Below are 23272 nucleotides of genomic sequence, written 5' to 3'. Positions count from 1 at the left end.
ATCCCGACTGCCCCCTTTGTGTGAAAAAAAAGGTCTCTAGAAGTGTCCAAAACGTTTGTATAACGTGTGCAATTGGTGTTCCTTCATAGTATACATTTGTGGTGTCTTCTCCTAGCCTTTGTGGCCACAAATCATCATTTTTTTCTTGTCCTACGTGGGTAATATTGAATAGCAATCAAGGTGAATCAATTGGACTGGTTGTTGGTTGAGAAAGATGCGTTGGACTGAACCCGAAAATCATCGATTTGAATATCTTTCAAGAAAGCATTTGCAACATGGACGAAAATACAAGATGAACTCTTATAATACTAGTGAGATGGACGAGTTGAAAGAATTATTTGATGAAGGATTAGGTACATTGCTTTTGGTGCAAAAAATCAATTTTTTGGTCAGGATTGTATTTTTATTGATGAAGAATTTGGGAGGTGCCATCCATGCTGTATCCGTGATGGATTTTGGAAAAGGAATAGAAATCTATCCAACCGACGGTGGTTCCAATGGTGTTGTTGATGGGCAATGATGCCAATCGCTGAAGGGGGTATTGGTGGTGTGGGTGGAAGTGGGGGAAGAGGATGAAATTTTCTTTTCTTTTCTTTTTTCTTTTTTAATTTAAGTTTTTTTATTTATATTATGTGAAACATAAAGTTATCATTTTGCCATTTTAAGATTAAATAAAATGTGGTCAAAATCTATATTTTAGGTCAATAGATGTTAGTTTGAATGGAAACCTTTCACTTGGACATCAACTGCAACATTTTGGTCATGATTGCAACGATTGAAAGGTTTTGGATCTCTGCTACAATTATCCCAAAATTTAAAATAGGATAAAAACATATGGTACAAAATAAAGAATACTAAAAAATTAAAAGTATACTTTTTACTAACAATGTTATTCATAGTCTAATATTTTACTTTTAGTATTATAATTAACAATTATTTCATTGATCAACTTTAATGGGGCACTCTTGCATCCACCCAATGTGCTCAATTTGTCTAGTTGCACCTATCCTCGGGGTGACACGTCACATTTAAATAAACAATTTCATAACTTTATCTTATGAATCGCCTTCTAATTTTTATACCAAACATACCAAGTAGTTTCAATCGACTTGAATTTAAGTGCTTCTTTTCTGCGAAAAAATTCTTAGTTCAGGATTTCCTTGCTAAAATTATAAGTAAGTTGACGAGAAGTTGAGCTCAACCACAAATCCATCCGACACTTTCATTTAAGGCTTCGAAAGCGAGATAATTGACTATTAATAATTAAATAGCATTCAAATTTACTAAATTAAGTAAAATAGTAATTTTTTCCTCTCTCTCTCTCTCTATACATACACACACACATATATATGAATTTGGTAGCACTTGTAATCAACTTTAACAACTTTAAAAATTGTCAAGATTCGCAAGACTATTCATCAACTATAAAAAAGCTAAAGGTATATAGATGGTTAAATACACTTCAAATCTTGAAATTTTTGTTTCACATTCTTAGCTCATCGTATTATGCCGAGTATATAGGCTAAAAAATGCAAACAGAATAATCACTAGAAACTTAAGTGTTTTTAAGTTCGAACATTTTGTTTTATACGTAGTTAAACTACTGATCAATCTTAAGTTTCACAAAATCTTTAAGCTAGATTGACAAATAATCTTTTATAAATTGACTTGTAGAACGAATAGTCTTTAATAAAAAGAGGTGTTTAAAAATACGAGTTTTCTAAGCAATAAATAAATGCCAAACTAATTCTACACTTTCTGTTTGAGATGTGGGATACGCTGCTAATTTTAATTATGGAGGTAACAAAATTGTTAAATAAAATAAAAAAATAGTTAGATGACAAATTAGAATTTGACTAACATGTGAAAGAACCTCGATATTGTAAGTTATCATCAATAAAATTTTCTCGTTCGAAAGTGAATCACGTAGATGTAAAATTTATTGAAGACCTAAATCAATTAAATAGTAGCATCAAAATAGATTTAGACCAAACTAAATTATTATGTTATATAAACCGATTTTGGAATTGGTTCAACGGTAACATTTAATTTATGAACCGACCCGAGTCAGGTGACCCACACTTACCCGTGCTGTTTTGTCGTTTTTCCCGTGGATCCCGCTTTGCCATCTAAGAACCATACATTACTTCACAATTAGTGAATTACAGTGCAGACACACCGAGGTAGATAGGGTCACTGTTGAAAATTGCATAATTGGTCCCCCATGTATTGCATCATTAACAAGGACGAGCCAGGAGAGTAGAGTTGTGAGAGTAATTTCCACAAAATTTTAATTGTCTGGGCAAAATTAAAAATTAGAAGGAATTTTTTTTCTTTCCCTTTTTTTGGTTTTTTTTGAAAATCTTGAAAAATTTATTACAAAATCTTGGATTTTAAATTTAGTGCGGGATAGCTAACCTATTGTAGATCCACCATGATCGCTAAGATGTTGATCTCTAAGTTCTCATTATAGTTACATAATTAGCATTTCTCCGACGCTCCACCAAGAAAAATTGCACCATTTATATTCAATTTTCAAAAATAGCAATTGGTCTATAGCTTTGCATTATTTGAAACTCCATACATTGATGAGAAGACGAATCCAACTATACGAAGATGATTCATGCTTCCAAATATGTGGTAACGTTTACAAATTTAAAATGGGACGTGTTTTTATTAATATCATGTAAATGATTATCGAAGGTATGAAACTTGGACGAGGATATTTATTTGACTGGTTCATTAGATGTTGAAATTTAAGTGAACAAAATTCAATTTTATATTGTATTATATCGATGAAATAGTTAAGGAGACATTCGAGTTGTAAAGCAAAGAGGACATTGATTGAGCAACATATTAACTTGTGTACTGATAGTGCAATACTCAATATTCTAAGGCTTTATTACACACAAATGCAGTATTTATATGGGAAAGAATACACTCTTAAGAGTTACCTATCTAGGATAGCTCTCTATTGGGGAGGGTTGGCAGCAACCTGGCATGCTTTGCCTTCTCATCTTCTTCATTGCCATTTCTTCTTTGATTTTGATTTATTCACATTAATACTTTTCCATCAATCTTTGTTTCTCCATTATCCCATACCCCAAATTTCTATTTTCTAGATCTACTTCGTTTTTGCTTAATTTATACTTTAAAAAGAAAAAAGAAAAAAAAAAACCATGTTCCAGCAGGAAAAGGTCTGAACACGGTAACCAATTTCCACAAATCTGGTGTTCAGAAGTATAAAATCCCTTTTCCTTGAGGTTTTTTAGGGGAGGTTTGGTGGGGAAAATGAAGGTGTCCGTGTCTCTGAATAATTCTGAAAAAAATTTATGGGATCCTTTGAGAAGTCCATCGGTGCCACCTATTTCGCCGGCAGGGATACAGAGTAGAGCCTTGCCTAGGCTAATGGTATGGCTGCTTGTGTTTGTCTCCGCTACCTATTTAGTGTACTCACTGAAGCTGCTTTCCTCTTCTCACGGTTGTAACGAAGATATTTTCACTCTCCGTCACAATACCATAAAATTGGTTTCGGTCCAAAATGCCACAATATATCCTCTGCAAATGGCCATGGAATCAGAAGAACGCGTTGAAAAAACCGGATTGCAACACATAGTTTTCGGCATTGGGGCGTCAGCCAAGCTGTGGAAAAAGCGGAAGGAGTACATAAAGTTATGGTGGAAGCCCGAAATGAGGGGCGTAGTTTGGCTCGACACCCGTTTGAAAGAACACCCCAATGAGACTGAGAGCCTCCCAGAACTGAGAATCTCGGCCGACACTTCGCGTTTTCCTTACAAGAATAAGCAGGGACACCGGTCCGCCATTCGGATTTCTCGAATTGTATCGGAGACATTAAAATTGGGAATGGAGAATGTGAGATGGTTCGTAATGGGAGATGATGATACTGTATTTGTGACTGATAATTTGGTTAGGATTTTGAACAAATATGATCATAATCAGTATTACTACATTGGGAGTTTGAGTGAGAGCCATTTGCAGAACATTTATTTCTCTTACGGAATGGCTTATGGTGGTGGTGGATTTGCCATTAGCTACCCTTTAGCTAAGGCTCTAGAGAAAATGCAGGATAGGTGCATTCAGAGGTACCCTGGATTGTATGGTTCTGATGATAGGATGCAGGCTTGTATGGCTGAACTCGGTGTCCCACTCACTAAAGAACTTGGTTTTCACCAGGTGAGTTAGTTCTAGTTTCTAATTTTACAATGTCTTTCTAAGTTTCCATTTGTTTTACTTTACAAACTTCATAGAGTAATCATTCTGTACAAGATTATATTAGGCAGTCCACACATGTACTATTTAAAAATTGTGAGCGGTGAGTGGACCTTAGTTCTTGACGGTGAATTGCACCGCATATAGTAGTTGAGGTTATGGCTTTGTTTCCTTGCCGACACTGCTTTTGGGGATGATAGAACTGGAAAGTTGTGGACTTTTCTTGAATTAAATATTTCAATAGTACTACTAGATAGCAAACAGCACAGGTGCTGAGTTGTGTGGTTACTTACTACTTCTCCTTTTTTTTTTTCGTGGTTGTGTGTGTGTTCAACGACGCTGCGCGCTTTGTATCACCTGTTTTATAACCCTACATTGAGCCTATTTGTGTTTCTATTTTTATTTTTTATTTTTGAAAATGCAGTAGTACAGATAAAGCAGAAGGTTGTCCCCTCTCCAATAATTATTTTTTTTTGAAAGGTTTTTAAATTATTCAAGTTAAATTTCTGTTCCTCAGATTTGAATCATTTGATCAATGCTTTTGAATTTTTTAACTTTTAAATATAAGATATTTTGGACAATAGTTGGTATTTACCACCCATACGTCACTGGTTTCAATGTGTTGGGGTTCCAAATTGGGTAGACTTTGACTTAGGTCTGTAAAATCCCACGATCGAGAAGTCCAATGGACCCAAAGATGTGGGGTCTACCTAAAATACATTATTAATTTGTTGGTGGGGTGGGTGGGGGTGGACTTGGACGTGGATGGGGCAGGTGTTGTTGAATATGTTTGAGTTGTACCTGAACATAATTATGGGTTGATTTAATTACATTATTGTTTGACTAGTGCTTTGTCGAAAAGTTAATAGTGGAATTGGGTTGGTTTGATTATCAATGCTTGGTTTTACGGTCGGAAATTGGTGAATTGGGCATGCTTGGTCAAGCGTAAAAAGTTTACATATAAGTAAATAAAAAGTTGTTGATCTTAGTTAATAAAAGTCACTTTCAAGAAAATGACTTCATTTTGAGTTAACCAAACATCAGATTGTGACAGAATTCTAACATTGTCTCTTCTTGGTGGATCTCGATTAGTATGATGTGTATGGGAACCTATTTGGGCTCTTAGCCGCGCATCCCGTCACCCCATTGGTGTCATTGCACCACCTCGATGTGGTGGAGCCGATCTTTCCCAATGTTACTCGAGTCCAAGCTCTCAAGCGGTTGACAATTCCATTAAAACTCGACTCTGCTGGTCTAATGCAACAATCTATTTGTTATGACAAAGTGAATAGTTGGACCGTTTCAGTTTCTTGGGGCTTTGCCATTCAAATATTTCGTGGGGTGTTGTCGCCCCGGGAGATAGAGATGCCATCGAGAACCTTCTTGAACTGGTATAAAAGAGCAGATTACACCGCTTATGCATTCAACACGAGGCCTGTTATGCGAAACCCCTGCCAGAAACCCTTTGTGTTTTATTTCTCAAATGCTAGAATGGATTCTCGGATGAATCAAACAGTGAGTGAGTACCATAGGCATAAAGTCCCTCATCCCGTCTGCAAATGGAAGATGGCCAATCCTGGTAAAGTTGATCAAGTCGAAGTGTACAAGAAGCCTGACCCGCATCTCTGGGATCGGGTAACTCCATTTCCCTACCTAACTGGTTCATTCTACATTACAGTTTTGCTTCATGGCAGTATTTCCACTTGCATAATATTGATCCTTTTTTATGATTCTAAATCTAAAAGAAAATGCTTGTAGTAAGGCTACTAATGTTAAGAAATTTGTTCTCTCTTATATGTATTATAAACATTGATAGGAGGTGGTTTGATACAAAAGAGTAACAGCCAAATAACTATAAAATTAGGCCTTGGTAGATGGCTAAGTAAACTTGGATTTATATTTAATTAAGTTTACCTTCCATTTAATTTGTTTAAAGAACCTGATTTGTATTGTTCTGGGGCAGTCTCCGAGAAGAAACTGTTGCCGAGTCATGGAGTTGAAGAACAAAAGAATGGCGATCGATGTGGGTATGTGCAGGGAAGGTGAGATCAGTGAAGTATAATCTTTCTTGTACCTCCCTTCGTCCATTTGATTATTTACTGTATTCCTTCAATTTGTTCGGTTCAAGTCTTCAAATTACTTGTCCTAGTGAACGAAGAATTGCCGAGGGAGAAGGCGAATCAATGTAAAAACATTGTATACGATTACTGAATCTGTGTTCTCAAGAATTTGGTAATATTAGTTCCATTTTTGCTAATATATATATTATTATTTTTTTATTTTTTTTATTTTTCTAACTCTGGAGTCAAAGATTCTTAGTGTTTGTTATTTGCATCAATTTAATTACCAGAATGTTTTAATAATCTGTTTGGTTATTAAGAACTATTAGTTAGTCACTGTCTTGATGGATTATTTTTGTAAACGTTTTATGTAATTTGCAATTATCACCTTAGTCCTTGTTTGAGCTCCATTTTTTCAAGAATGATATATATATATATATATATATATTTTTTTTTTTAAAACTTATTTTCAACTACACATTTTTCTATAAAATAATTAAACCCTTATTCCAAAATTTTTTTCTTACTTTTTAATTAATTACACATTCTCTTAAAAACTACAATTTCATAATGCATTTTATTCCAAAAATGAGAATCAAACAGCGGTTTAGTTCTAGTTTCTAAATTAATTTTTCAATGAATGTGCTAATTTATTTTCTTATTAAAGGGTTGATGAGTCTAAATTTTTCTTATGGGTAGTAAGAGCACCTTCAACTTTAACCATATAAGATTCTCTCTATTTTAAAAAGTCAATTCTTAAAATTATATTTCAAAAGATTTTTGAAATTAATATTTTAAAATAGCGTTAAAAGTTTGACCTACTAAATTTGGGAAGTTACTTTTTATAATTAAATGAGTTCAATGTATTTCACTTTTTAATTAAAGAAAATAATATAATAATTTAGAGAACAACTGATGAAGATAAAAGATATGGAAAAATAATAAATATTTTTTGAGAGTAATGAATTAAGTATTAAACATGAAGAGCCTATTTGAGTAATTAAAATTTTTTATTTTCTAAATTTATAAATGCACTTGGAAAGAGTACCATAATTTATTAATAACATTTTTGTGCAAACTTTCGTAGCTAGACGCTCCATTAAAAGAGAAATATTTCAATAGGACAGTTGCACTTACCCATCGAAAAGGTCTTACTCAGGGCTCTTTTCACCAAATATTTGAAAAGTCAAAAGTAATTTTTTGAAATAAGAAAGTGCTTTTGAATCTGTTTAGATAATTTTTTAAAAGTATTTTGTCCAGCCAAGAAAGTTTTTAGAAGAAATTGATTTAAGATAGTTTTTTAAAAAAGTTTTTTTTACAAGAAGCTGAAGTAATTTTATTTATTTATTATTATTATTATTATTTTACAAGTAGAAGTTCTATCAGATAGCCCTTCAATATAAAATTCATCTTTATTTTCATTACATTGCTACAAGATCAAGCAATTCCATAATAATATATGCGAAAGTGTGAAATACATAAATATGAGAATGAAGTTTGTTGATTCTTAAAAATGTCATGAATGGAGCGATTAAACACTAGTTGCTTCAATTGAATATTGAAAATTGATTTCAAATTATAATATTATTGATTCGTGCGAATATTGATTAGAATTGAAAAAGGAATAATTGCAACAGAAATCTAAAACCTTTTATTTGTTGCAGTCATCATCCCAAATTTTTTAATACGTTGCATCTGAGGCGCTTTTGGATGAAATCTGTCCAATTTTTCGTTAGTTGACCTAAAAAGTGATTTTGACCTGAAAAATTAATTTCGATAACATTTTACTCAATTTTAAAATGGCAAAATAGTTATTTAATATTTTCTCCACCGACATTCTCTCTCTCTCTCTCCTCCAGGAAAAAACTTCAGTCCCAATTTCGCGATTTTCAAACTTCCCCCAAAATATATGTGATTTTTGGGGTTGAAAAACCCAGAAAGCTACGAATCAACTAATATACTATGTAGTATTTATTGAACATGAGGTATAATAAAACAACGGGTTTTGAAGTTCAAAAAAAGGAGTTTTATTGGTGCATCTAAGCTGCAATATACAAGATGCAAGCTAGATTCTATCATCATCATCAAAAATCAAAAGGTGTTGATTAAAGATTTGAATAGCAAAAAAAATTCATTAAGAAACAGGAAATACAATTACAAATTGGAATGGGAAATCACAGATCTGAAAAAAAAAACTAAGCTAAATTCCCATTTATAGCTAAAAAGAATCAAATTTCACCAACAAGAACAGAACAAAAACAAAGCAAATCCCCCTGAGCAATTATAATCACACATCAGAAAGAGATCCAAAGCCTCTCTCTCTCTCTCTATATTTATATATGTGCATTTTCTCACTCAAAAACAGAGTACCAGATTAGGACTGAAGTTTTTGGGAGAGAGAGAGAACGTGGGTGGAGAAAATATTAAATTACTATTTTGCCATTTTAAAATTGAGTAAACATGGTCAAAATTAATTTTTGGGTCAAAATCACCATTTTAGGTCAACTAACAAAAAATTGGACAGATTCCATCCAAAATTGCCTCAAATGCAACGTTTTAAAAGGTTTGAAATGACGGCTGCAACAAATAAAAAGTTAGGAGAAAATCTACTAGACTAGGACTGAAGTTTTTGGGAGAGAGAGAGGGAATGTGGGTGGAGAAAATATTAAATTACTATTTTGCTCTTTTAAAATTGAGTAAATGTGGTCAAAATTAATTTTTCGAGTCAAAATCACTTTTTTAGGTCAACTAATGGAAAATTAGACTGGTTGCATCCAAAAGGCCTCAAATGCAACATTTTAAACAGTTTGGGATGACGACTGTAACAAATGAAATATTAGGAGAAAGTCTGCTAGTGTTTAAAATGTTTGATACTAGGAGAAAGTCTGCTAGTGTCTAAAATATTTGATACTTCTGTTGCAATTATCCCATTGAAAAATAAAGAAAACACTCAATTTTATTTTTATTTAGTCAAATTCAAAACCTAATAAGTGAAAACAAAGTGCTGTGACTATGTGGAGAATGTGGGTGGAGAAAATATTAAATTACTATTTTGCCATTTTAAAATTGAGTAAACATGGTCAAAATTAATTTTTTGGGTCAAAATCACCATTTTAGGTCAACTAACAAAAAATTAGACAGATTCCATCCAAAAGGGACTAAAATGCAACGTTTTAAAATGTTTGGAATGACGGCTGCAACAAATAAAAAGTTAGGAGAAAGTCTAAGCAACGTTTTAAAAGGTTTGAAATGACGGCTGCAACAAATAAAAAGTTAGGAGAAAATCTACTAGACTAGGACTGAAGTTTTTGGGAGAGAGAGAGGGAATGTGGGTGGAGAAAATATTAAATTACTATTTTGCCCTTTTAAAATTGAGTAAATGTGGTCAAAATCAATTTTTCGGGTCAAAATCACTTTTTTAGGTCAACGAATGGAAAATTAGACTGGTTGCATCCAAAAGGCCTCAAATGCAACATTTTAAACAGTTTGGGATGACGACTGTAACAAATGAAATGTTAGGAGAAAGTCTGCTAGTGTTTAAAAGGTTTGATACTTCCGTTGCAATTATCCCATTTAAAAATAAAGAAAACACTCAATTTTATTTTTATTTAGTCAAATTCAAAACCTAATAAGTGAAAACAAAGTGCTGTGACTATGTGATTTTAATTAGGGTGAACGCTGTTCGATTTTGACAGTTTGTATTATATTTTCAACTCAAACTATTGTAAAGGTTTGAAATTTTTCTAAACCAAACCAAACCATTTTATATTCAAATCAAACAATTATCTGCGGTTTGGTTAGATTTTAATCTGCGATTTACTTGTCAATGTTATAATAATATATTTAAAATAAGTTTATATATATATAGCTCACATTTAAATTCAATGTTTATGTTTATAGATCATACTTAATTGACGACATAATGATTGAATATATAGTTACAAAATTTATGGACTATTTTATTTCAGAAACAAGACAAATAAAGACTGCAAGTAATTTTCGGTTCAGCAACTTACGCAGTACATCAAGAAATTGTACCTCCCAGAAACAAAATAAAAAGAGGTACTGACCAGCGGAAATTACTGGAGAAAGCAATATAAGCAGCGAATTTTGCAATTTTTTTGTGCGGCTCTACTTTTAAGCACTAAACCAAAATTGCTAATTGTTAAAAAAATATAGCAATGGAGAAAATAGAAAAGGAAGAAGATGATAATGAAATCTGGCAAAGACTTAAACACGAAGAATATATCGTTGTCTTCAAAAGATATTTGCCTCTTCTTGATTTGCTTTTAAGGATTGAAAATGGCAAATAATTTGTAGAATTGATCAAGCCTTAAAAAAGAACATCAAAAGCAAAGTATTCTTCAAATTGAGCAAGTGAAAAAAGGAAGAATTTGATTATGTATAGAGACAATGTTTTATGCAAAACTGAAAGAAGTTGCAAATGGTTTATTTATTTTATTTTTATTTTTTAAGGGATGAACACATCATGTATTTATAGTATTCTACCATCCTTACACGAAGTGTTTTCAACTCAAACGAATAGGTGCGTGGTTTCACCAAGAAAACCACTAGACATTCTAGCCTACGGTCACTTTTTTCTATTATACGAAGTCGCATAGGCTATAACTATGCGACCAATGAGATCGCATAGTTACAACCTTTGCCTCCTTTGATTTCTCTGCATGGACCTATGCGACCGCGTGCCTAAATGGCCTATGTGACTGCATAGGCCACGTTGCATAGACCACTTTCACGGCCTCCAATTTCTTCTTTTAATTCATCCAATGATTTTTGTCAATTCATCCAAGATTTTTCAACAACAAAATTTTAACAATTCCTCACTTGTTCAAAATCAATGTTAATCACATAATCATATATCAACACTCATACATAAGAATTATATATCTTTTAATTTGAATCTAACCATAGTGTCAATCTTATAAAGCATTATCGAAAATCGAAGTAGCTAGGAAACTTTGAACCAATCATTCCTTGTGACAATACTGATGAGATCACACACACACATGTGTGTTAAATTTTATAAGTTCCTCTTACTCGTTTAGTACTATTATAGCCTTACACTTATCATTTTTCATTGAACTCTTAAAGAGAGAAAACGCCAATTCTCTAATGAGGCAACACCACCTCGAAGTTTACATAGGTGAAGATCTTCTAGTATCTTTGTCACTTTTAGAGATACTTGTACCATGTACTAAACTTCATTAAGAATTTCATAATTATAACTCTTCCCTTCAACAGTAACAACCAACACTATTTACGAAAGATAATGTTTAATAATTTAATAGTGGTTGAATCTATCCGCTTATCAAATTATATGTTATTACCCCTTAAACCTAAATATTTTTTTTAGTACACCTTTGGTAGGGTTACTATCAATGGTTGATCTATTTAAGGAGTTTCAACCCCATGTTCCTTGATGTCGATCTTACTAACTCTTTCGTAAGAGGTTTAGTAAACAGATCAACTAAGTTCTCACAAGACTTAACTTGTGTAAGAGAAATTATTCCATGTTTGATTAATTTCTCATGTCTTAGACTTTTCATTATATACTTCGTTATATGCTTGAGCAAGAGTAACTTGACTATCATACAAGATAGGTATTGAAGAAATATTTTTTATATATAAAGGTATTTTATATAACAAATCTCTTAGCCACTCAGCTTCTTTTACAGTTTTCGCCAGTGTTACAAATTCGGACTCCATTGTTAAGTGAGTAATGCAAGTTTGTTTCTTAGACTTCTAAGAAACTGCACCTCATTCGAAAGTAAATACCCAATCCGAAGTGGACTTATTTTCTCCCTCTCTCGATATCCAACTAGCGTCATTATATCCTTCCAATATTTTAGGAAACTTTATATATTATAGCCCAATGTTTTTTATTTTTCTTTAAGTAACCAAAAACCCTCACGATGGCCTTCCACTATTTGAAACTTAGACAGCTAGTAAGCCTATTTAATTTACGCACAGCAACTGCTACATCAGGTCTTGTACATTGTGTTGCATACATAAGACTTCCAATTACACTTGCATATTCAATTTGAGCTATCGCTCTACCATTGTTTTTTATCAACTTGATACTTGGATCCAACGGGGTATTAGCCTCCTTGACATTTAAGTGATTGAACTTATTTATCACATTTTCTATATAATGTGATTGTGATGTGAACCCGAATAACTAGATCGCTATCAAAACCCACAAAGAATAACACAAACCCCAAGAAAGCAAAAAAAAAAAAAACCAAAATTTATGGAATTTGATCTAAAAATTAGTGAACCAAACAACCAGTACAATCACATGGATATATTGACCTTTTAATTACACAATTAAAGAAATCAAACCTAGAATTTAAAGATTGACCTGAAGAATTAAATGAACCAAAAACCAAAGCAATTACTAGAATACCTTGACCTCGTGATTGCACAACCTGTGAATCGCACTTTGATTGGTGAATGCCACGAGAAATTATCCCGATAAGTTCGATAATTATTCGCGAAGAACAAAGAAAGGAAGCAACCTTGCCTCTGATTAATTCAAAATATCAAAAGTCCTCTTTTCAATGTAAATAAGGTCCTATTTATATGCAATCCCCAAAACCTAATTAATAATGGAAATTTCGTGCAAAACAATGTAAAGTTATAGAAATAATAGAGTTCTAATGGGAATAGGAAATTCGCGAAATTTAAAAAAATTCAGCTTCGTAATTGGTCTATGCGACCACATAGTGTAATATCATGCTGGAATGCCCTGTCGCCCTCCATGCGGTCGCATGGCAGGGACAACCATGCGACCGCATGGTTGCTCGATTTTGGTCCTCCGATTGGCTTCTTTCTTCTACCTCTTCTAACCCTTAGTTTTAACTTGCTTTGGCCCTTGACACCAACTGCAATCTCGTAACTTGACTTGACAACTTCAACATTGCATACTTCATGGCTCGAATCATTAATCGTGTGGCTTTTATTAGCTCCTTGAAATCTCAAATGTGTCTTCAGTTTCTCCCAATCAATCATCCATTCCTTGGTAATTGGCGGTGCAACCTGGATCATATCATCTCCTCTCCCTTCGAAAGGATTCGACCTCAAATCTGCACCTGGTTCAAATACTTTGCACCTTCCATCTGCATGACCATTGTTGAACTCTAGATGGTGACTCTGATACTCCGCCAGGTTGTTTTAGAATGATTCTTCAGTGCTCATAAAATCCTCCAATGGTAATGCATCGCCCGGATATTCAAAAGGGGATATTCCTTTTGCAGAATCTTCATGCAATAAAATTTCATAATCCTGCAACAAAGAATTGTACAAATTGGGGAGGGGTATGTTAGCCTTCACCAACTCACTTCCACCACCAATCCCACTCTTCTTTGAATATAAGTTCTCCTTTCATTTTTCTTTCATTTTTTCCCCATCGCCTTTCAATTTCAACTGATCATCATACACTTGTTGGGGTGTTAAAGGTACAAGTGTAATGGTTTTTCCATCCATGTCAAAACTGTACCTATTTCTAAACCTATCATGCTTCACCTTCCTATCATATTGCCATGGTCTACCCAATAATATATGTCCTACATCCATAGGTACAACATCACACAACACTTTATCCTTATACCTCCCAATTGATAAATTAACCAACACCCTCGTATTAACATTAACCTCTTCTCGTTCATCTAACCACTGTAATTTATATGGTTTAGGGTGCTTTGTCATCTCCAATCCTAATTTTTTGACAATTGTGTAGCTAGCTATATTAGTGCAAGTACCTCCATCAATAATCAAGTTGCATACCTTATTATTGAGGTGGCACCGTGTATGAAAGATATTCTCCCACTGCTTCTCTCCATCAACCTTGATTTGTGCGTTGAGTGCACACATCAAGACAAGCGCTTCTTCTTCAACTGGATAGTCCACTACGTCACCATCACTAATATCTTCCATCTTGGGCATGCCATCTTCATCACTATTACTCAACACTTCCCTACTATCCTTCAAGGTCATGGCTCGTTTGTTTGGACACTGAGATCCTGTTCCCAAGCATTTGTAGCACTTGATGTCCCGACTCCTAGATTGCTGTGGTTCCGCCTTAGGTGTAACCTTGCTAGCATTGTCATCCTTTCTCCTAGGTGGCTCAATTTTATTGTTGACAACATCCCCATCAACTTTCTCTTCATTCCACCCAGACCTCCAAGATGAATTAGGTCCCTGTTGATCCTTAGCTCCTCCTTTTCTCTTCAACTGCCTCTCAACCTTCATTGCCACATACAGTATATCATCTAATTCCACATAATGCTGCAATTCAACAACATTGGCGATGTCCCTATTCAACTGATTCAAGAACCGTGCCATGGTGGCTTCCTGGTCCTCCTTCACATTATCGCGAATCATTAGAATTTTCATCTCCTTGTGGTAATCCTCCACACTCCTCGACCCTTGGTTCAACCCTTGCAACCTTTGATAAAGCTCCCTATAATAGTGACCCGTTATAAATCTCTTCCTCATAGCTGTCTTCAACTCATCCCACATGCTTATCAGCCTCTCCATATTCCTTCTCCATGAATTGACCACCTGATCCCATCAAGTGATGGCGTAATTAGTGAACTTCAAGACCCTAGGTGGCTCAATTTTATTGTTGACAACATCCCCATCAACTTTCTCTTCATTCCACCCAGACCTCCAAGATGAATTAGGTCCCTGGTGATCCTTAGCTCCTCCTTTTCTCTTCAACTGCCTCTCAACCTTCATTGCCACATACAGTATATCATCTAATTCCACATAATGCTGCAATTCAACAACATTGGTGATGTCCCTATTCAACTGATTCAAGAACCGTGCCATGGTGGCTTCCTGGTCCTCCTTCACATTATCGCGAATCATTAGAATTTTCATCTCCTTGTGGTAATCCTCCACACTCCTCGACCCTTGGTTCAACCCTTGCAACCTTTGATAAAGCTTCCTATAATAGTGACCCGTTATAAATCTCTTCCTCATAGCTGTCTTCAACTCATCCCACGTGCTTATCAGCCTCTCCATATTCCTTCTCCATGAATTGACCACCTGATCCCATCAAGTGATGGCGTAATTAGTGAACTTCAAGACTACAAGCTTCACTTTCTTCACCTCTGAATAGTTATGGCAGTCAAAGATCAACTCTACTTTCTTCTCCCATTCCAGGTAAGCCTCCGGATTACTCCTATCCCTGAATTGTGGAATCGTCATCTTTATGTTACCCCAATTTCCAACCACGTCATCTCCATGGTTATTCCTATACCTTCGTTCAAGCCATGCCCCTCTACATTTTACTCTACACATGTCAGCCTCATCATCAAATTCTCCTCCATATTCATTCTCATCCAACTCACTACGCTTCCCGTTCCATCCTAGGCTCCCGCCTACTCGGCTTGCTAGCTTAAGGGACATTCACACGTTGACCCCGACTAAGAGTTCTAACCATCGCGTCAAGCCTGTCCAACCTTCCTATAATAGTGACCCGTTATAAATCTCTTCCTCATAGCTGTCTTCAACTCATCCCACGTGCTTATCAGCCTCTCCATATTCCTTCTCCATGAATTGACCACCTGATCCCATCAAGTGATGGCGTAATTAGTGAACTTCAAGACTACAAGCTTCACTTTCTTCACCTCTGAATAGTTATGGCAGTCAAAGATCAACTCTACTTTCTTCTCCCATTCCAGGTAAGCCTCCGGATTACTCCTATCCCTGAATTGTGGAATCGTCATCTTTATGTTACCCCAATTTCCAACCACGTCATCTCCATGGTTATTCCTATACCTTCGTTCAAACCATGCCCCTCTACATTTTACTCTACCCATGTCAGCCTCATCATCAAATTCTCCTCCATATTCATTCTCATCCAACTCACTACGCTTCCCGTTCCATCCTAGGCTCCCTCCTACTCGGCTTGCTAGCTTAAGGGACATTCACACGTTGACCCCGACTAAGAGTTCTAACCATCGCGTCAAGCCTGTCCAACCTATTTTCCAACCGATTTTCCATATTTATCATCATCTGCTCAAACCGCTGTATTAAGTCATCCTGCATGTTGATTTGATTACCGTTTCGACTAGAGTTTGATCCTTCCCTGTTAGACATTGCTCACAGATTTTCTGCCTCACCAAAATTTCACTCGGGAATCACTCAATATTAGGCTTTTACCCTCAATTAAACTCACCATTCAGCCTTTTATCACTCAAGCTTCCAATCAATGATCTCAAGAACAATTACTCGGAGTAAACTTGTGGGATAACAATTGAATTATGGAAGACTCAAGATTAGGAAGTTGAAGGACTAAGAAATTAAATAAAAAAAATTTGGAGGGACCAAAATTTTTTTTAACCCGTGAACAGTAACTATGGTACGGAATAGTTCGTGAACAGTAATAAATTTTTTTCCAAAAACACAAAACAAATAGACTATGAAATTTTTTTAGATCTAGGACTCAAAATTAATGGGGAACACGAAGAACAACGAAGAACAAAAAAAAAAAGACTCCAAAAGAAGAAGAAGAAAATAAAATAAATAAATAACTTTGATTCTGGTGCCTAAGCTCTGATACTACCTGATATGAACTTGAATAGCTAGATTGCTTTTAAACCCACAAAGAATGACACAAACGCTAAAAAAGCAAAAAAAATAAAAAAAATCAAAGTTTATGGAATTTGACTCAAAAATTAGTGAACCAAACAACCAATATAATCACATGGATATATTGACCTTTTAATTACACAATTAAAGAAATCAAACCTGAAATTTAAATATTGACCCGGAGAATTAAATGAACCAGAAGCCAAAGCAATTACTAGAATACCTTGACCCTGTGATTGCACAACGCACGAATCACACTTTGATTGGTGAACGCCACGAGAAATTATCCCGATAAGTTCGATAATTGTTCGCGAAGAACTAAGAAAGGAAGCAACCTTGCCTCTAATTAATTCAAAATATCAAAAGTCCTCTTTTCAATGTAAATAAGGTCCTATTTATATGCAATCCCTAAAATCTAATTAATAATAGAAATTTCGTGCAAAATAATGTAAAGTTATGGAAATAATAGAGTTCTATTGGGAATAGGAAATTTGTGAAATTTAAAAAAATTCAGCCTCATAATTGGTTTATGCGACCGCATAGTGTAATGTCATACGGTCGCATAGACCACATGAAACAGCTGCTAGAATGCCCTATCGCTCTCCATGCAGTCGCATGGAAGTTACCCGATTTTGGTCCTCCAGTTGGCTTCTTCTTTCTACCTCTTCTAACTTGCTTTGGCCCTCGACACCAACTGCAATCTCGTACCTTGACTTGCCAACTTCAACATTGCATACTTCATGACTCCAACCATTAATTGTGTGGCTTTTATTAGCTCCTCGAAGTCTTAAATGTGTCTTTGATTCTTCCAATCAATCATCCATTCCTTGGTAATTGGCGTTGCAACCTGGATCATATTAGATTGGCTTAATGTAAAATTTCCACTATCCTGTTTAACTTCGATACCGAGGATAGTATCCACTTGTCCAAGATCTTTCATTTTGAGCGAGGATAGAAACCTCTTTGTTTCTTTGATTACATCTATATTGTTGCCGATGATCAACGTATAGACATATTAAAGTAATTACACTATGATTTACTTTAGTGTAAAGGCATTTATCTGTCGAATTATGATTAAAACCATTTGACATTATTTTAGAGTCAAACTTCTCGTGCCACTTTTTAGGGGCTTGTTTTAATCCATATAAGGATTTGATTAGTTTGTACACCTTATGTTCATTTTTTGGTAGAACATACCCTTTTGGTTCTTCCATATAGACCTCCTCTTCGAGATCTCCATTTAGGAATGCCGCCTTGACTTCTATTTGATGAACATGCAAATCATAAATTGATGCTAGTGTGAACATGATCCTTATCGAGGTTATCCTAGCCACAGGTGCATATATGTCAAAGTAATATATTCATTCCTTTTGACGATATTCTTTAGCTACTAATTTAGTCTTGTAGGTATTAAGTGTTCCATCGAAATTATACTTTTTTCTAAATACCCACTTGCAACCAATGACGTTAGAACCCTCCGGTAAATCAATTATTTTTCAAGTATTATTTGAAATAATAGAACCAATTTCATTATTTATTGCCTATTTTTAGATTATGCAATCTCTAGATGATATTGCTTCCTTATAAGATTACAATATCATTCCTATCTTCTTCTACTAAATAAAAAGAAATAAGTTGTGAATCTATTTCATCCGATCCTGGACCCTTTTTTTCTAGTTCTCTTACTTTTATGAGGTTCACTTTTAATAACTCTTATAGATGTCTCTTCTTGTGGCTCTCTAGAGTTCTGAATGCCATCATTATTATGAGATTTCCTCGTTACTAATACATTCTCGAAGAATTCCATGTCCATTGATTCTATTATAACGTTCGATTCGAGGTTTAATAACCTATATGGGCTTTGTTATTAAAAGCATATCCTACAAAGGCATATTTGGTACCTCTAGGACCTAACTTAGTTTTCTCGAGATCCGTGTTTTTACAATGAACAAGATATCCCCACACTTTGAAATAGTTAATATTCGGTTTCCTACCTTTCTAGACCTCATATGGTAAATCTTATTCTTTTTCATAGGAATTCTATTTGCTATATGGCAAGTACTAATTAAGGCTATATCCCATTAGTTGAAAGGGAATTCAGAATTTAATAACATGTCATTTATCATCTCTAAGAATGTTCTATTCTTTCTTTTTGCTAGACATTTTTGTTTTGGTGTTCATGGTGTAGAACATTGATATATTATTCCATCTTGTTCATAAAACATATTGAATTCATTAGAAAAATATTCTCCACCTCTACCACTTCTTAGAATTTTTAGTTTTTTAGGCTCTGACAAGATCTGCTGACATAGCTTCGTTTTCTTGACGGCGCGGATAGGCCAATTTTTTCAAATTGATTTTCAACTTCAGCTTTACACGTTTTAAAAGCACTAAAACCTTCATCCTTATGTTTTAAAAAATACATATAAATATACGTTGAACAATCATCGAAGAAAATGTAAAAAAATCTATTACACATCTAGTTAGCATGCTATTCAATTAACATATATCGGAATGAACAAGTTCAAGTAAGTTTGTTGATCTTACTACTCCATGATATGCCTTTTTAATCACTTTTGATTTAGTACACGTTCCACATTTTTCTAAGTTATCAATTTCAAATTGTATAAATCTACATTTGACCATTCTTTTCATGGTTCTAACTCCTATGTGTGCTAATCTACCATGTTATAAATTAAATGAATCAACATCATAGACAAATGATTTATTTTTGTAGAATTATTTTCAAGAGTACATAATTTCACCATTTCTTCAGTGGAATAGTCCTTTCCGATAAAGTGCCCATTATGGGTTTGTATAATTTTTTTTAGATTCAGAAATAGATTTAAGTCTAGGTTTTCCCAATAGAACTTCACTTGCTAAGTTTCTATTCATTTATGGTACATGTAAGACATTTGTCAAAGTGATCTTCTTTCCCGAAGTGAAAGTGATTTCCACATTTCCTTTGTCAATCACTTTTGATATTCCTTTATTTCCCATTTGTATTTCTTTACCATCTTCAATGTCATGATAAGTTTTGAAAAGAGACTTATCATAACAAACGTGGATTGTAGTGCATGTGTTCTATCACTACCCCGAATCTTTTTCTTGGATTGCATTGATTTCTCTCACCATAGAGATAATCTTATCAATGGAATTTACTTGTCCTTCCTTCTTTTGTTGTTTTCTATGCCTACAATTTCTAGCATAGTATCCTAATTTTTCACAAACATAGCAAGGTCCGTTGGATTTGTTTTTGAACTTTCCTTGGTCCTTTTTGGGACCAAGATGTTTTCCTTTAATTTTTTTTGGAGTTGTCCACATTGTCCACGACATTAGCTTTCGAAAAGCCATTATAAGAACTTTCAATCTTGTCTCTTGCCATTGATTCTTCCTCTATTCGAAGAAGTTTTTGAATATCTTCAAAGGAAAGGTCTTCAAAATTGTGAATAATATTTTTTATATTTCCTTTCCAAGATCCCAGGAGTTTGGCAATGATTGCTTCCACTTGAAATGTTTCGGGAAGTTCGATATTAATCGCTTTCAATTTATTTACAATTATTTGTAATTTATGCACTTGAGGTAACAAGGGAATATCATTAAGAAACTTGAAATCAAAATATTTAAAAATTAGAAACTTTTTGGTACCTTCCTCTTAGGCCTTATATTTACTTTCAAGTGGACACCATATCCCTTTTGTTGATGTGGTGTTGGTGTAGAAATTATAAAGTCAATTTGATAGTGCATTGAGAATATGGCAGTGACATATTAATACGTCCTTTTTTCGTTTCTTTTTTCTGCATGAACTTCATCATTTCCCTATTTTTTTGCATTGGGAATTGATTTCAATTTTGGATCAAGTACATAGAAGACCTTCAATGCCGTCAGACAAAATTTAAGTTTGTCTTGCCATCTTGTGAAGTTGACACCAGCAAATCTGTCCAATGCACTAAGTCTTGATTCATCATTTAATAGTAGCGAGCGTATATTCTGTCTCCATTGCATTAAATGAGAATTATCATTTGAGATTGTTATAAAAATACAGCAATGGAGAAAATAGAAAAGGAAGAAGACATTATTGAAATCCGACAAATGCTTAAACACGAAGAATATATCGTTGTCTTCAAATGATATTTGCTTCCTTCCGATTTTCTTTTAAGGATTGAAAATGACTATTTTGTAGGATTGATCAAACCTTAAAGAAGAACAACAAAAGCAAAGTATTCTTCAAATTGAACATGTGTCAAAAAAGAAGAAGAAGAATTTGATTTTGTATAGAGACAATTTCATGCAAAATTGGATGAAGTTGCAAATAGTTTTTATTTTCTTTTAGGGATGAACACATCATGTTTTTATCCCAAGGTAGATGAAATCATGGAACAAGTCGAGCCTCCTACGTGGAACTTATTCATTGATAGGTCGGCTGGGGATACCGACTTAGGTGCCGGAGTTGTCCTTATCAGCCCAGAAGGTCACAAGCTGAACTCGACGGTGAGGTTCGGGTTCAAAGCCACCAACAATGTAGCAGAATACGAGGCACTTCTTCCAAGCCTCAGGTTAGCCAGAGAAATGCAAGTAAAGAGGCTAGTCATCAGTAGTGACTCCCAGCTGGTCGTTAGCCAGGTCAATGGTAACTTTTCAACTAGAGACAAAACAATGGCCTCCTACTTTAAAATGGTGATGAACCTCATCCCATCCTTTGAAAAGTTTGAGTTGATCCAGATCCCCCACATCGAAAATGCACATGTGGATGCACTCTTCAAACTTGCAAGTAGCAAGGATTTCGAACTACTCACGGTGGTCTCTATAGAGCACCTCATCATGTGTCAACTGAGGCCCCCAATGTGATGTCGGTCCCTGGGACTCCTACCTAGATGCAGCCCATAGTGGCATACCTCAAGGACCAAGTATTTCCTACCAACAAGCATGAGGCCTTCAAGCTAAGGAGGAGGTTAGCCATTTTCTCTTCATTGATGATGTACTCTATAAGAGGAGCTTCTCATCTCCACTCTTACGATGCGTTGGAGGAGAAGATGCTACCTGCATATTAAGAGAAGTCCATGAGGGTGTGTGCGGCAACCACTTTGGAGGTCTATCTTTGGCACAAAAAGTACTGAGGCAAGGGTACTACTGGCCTACCTTGAAAAGGGACGCCCTTGAGTTTGTACAAAAATGTGACAAATGCCAACGATTCTCTCCTGTCCAAAGACAACCATCGCAAGATTTGACCACAATCTCCAGCCCTTGGCCTTTCTCGATGTGGGGTATGGACCTCATAAGTCCTCTACCAAAAGGCAGAGGAGGTGCGAGCTTCGCAATTGTAGCCATTGATTATTTCACGAGGTGGGTCTAAGCTGAACCCCTAGCAAAAATTACAGAAGCCAATACTTCCAAGTTCTTGTGGAAGAATATCATATGTTGGTTCAGGATTTCCTACTCGATCGTCTCAGACAATGGTAGACAGTTCGACAACAAGAAGGTCAAAAGTTTGTGTAAAGAACTTTACATCAAGAAACACTTCTCCACGTCTCACCACCCACAAGCAAATGGCCAGGTTGAGGCTGTGAACAAGACTATCAAGCACGTCCTGAAAAGGAAGCTTGATGTGTCAAAAGGGGTCTGGGTGGATGAGCTGCCACAGGTTCTTTGGGCAATCCAAACCACTGCGAGGACCCCAACAAGGGAAATACCTTTCCTCACGGCATATGGGACTGAGGCAATGAGTCCCGTCGAGGTCGGACTTCCATCTCCATGACGTCTGCATTTCAGTGAGATAACAAACGACCAGCTTCGCAGGTGCGACCTCGACTTCATTGAGGAAAGGAGAGATGACGCCCAGCTGAAACTCGGCACATGTTAAAGAAAGATGACGAAGTACTTCAGTTCAAAGGTAAAGAAGAGATCATTTCGGATCAACGACCTGGTCCTTAGAAAAGTCTTTCTCTCCTCAAAGGAACCTGACATCGATTCCCTAGGCCCGAACTGGGAAGGTCCATATAAAATCAAAGAGGAGATCCGACCTGGGACTTACTGGATTGAAGACATGAACGGCAAGGTACAACCCCGTCTATGGAACATTGAGCACCTTCGAATCTATTATCAATGAATGTACTACCTCGCTGGACGATTTTTCCCAATTTATGTGACATTTCCATGATTCAATAAAATTATCCATGATTGAATTCACGTGCCGCGTTACGTCGTCACCTCGGAGGAGAGGATAGTGTCCCATCTCTGGGCCACCTCGTTTGAACTTCGAGGCGCATGCACTTGCCTCCCTTTGGCGAGGCTGAACGCCACTGGAGAAGTCTCAACATGGCTGAACCATCCACCATGTTGGGAAGTGTCGTCACCTCGGAAAA

The 23272-nt window shown here is 35.4% G+C and overlaps 1 protein-coding gene across 1 annotated transcript; it reads left to right on the top strand.

Moving 5' to 3' along the window:
* The first annotated feature begins 2942 nt into the window (after positions 1 to 2942).
* On the top strand, positions 2943 to 6489 carry LOC111371787. The gene is made up of 3 exons (XM_022993941.1): positions 2943 to 4194; positions 5323 to 5865; positions 6194 to 6489. The coding sequence occupies exons 1-3, from the start codon at positions 3292 to 3294 to the stop codon at positions 6290 to 6292; spliced, it is 1545 nt and encodes a 514-aa protein (XP_022849709.1). The 5' UTR covers positions 2943 to 3291; the 3' UTR covers positions 6293 to 6489.
* Positions 6490 to 23272: the final 16783 nt, after the last annotated feature.

This window comes from Olea europaea, chromosome 22 (genome assembly GCF_002742605.1).
Source record: "Olea europaea var. sylvestris chromosome 22, O_europaea_v1, whole genome shotgun sequence".
Lineage (NCBI taxonomy): Eukaryota > Viridiplantae > Streptophyta > Magnoliopsida > Lamiales > Oleaceae > Olea > Olea europaea.
The sequence above is the reverse complement of the archived record's forward strand: the minus strand, read 5'-3'. Positions and strand labels throughout refer to the sequence as shown.

Excerpts from the sequence above, each read along its gene's own strand:
- LOC111371787 (XM_022993941.1), top strand. The coding sequence starts at position 3,292 with ATGAAGGTGTCCGTGTCTCTGAATAATTCTGAAAAAAATTTATGGGAT. Across the intron at positions 4,195-5,322 it reads AAGAACTTGGTTTTCACCAG|TATGATGTGTATGGGAACCT; the intron begins GTGAGTTAGTTC and ends GATCTCGATTAG. Across the intron at positions 5,866-6,193 it reads ACCCGCATCTCTGGGATCGG|TCTCCGAGAAGAAACTGTTG; the intron begins GTAACTCCATTT and ends GTTCTGGGGCAG.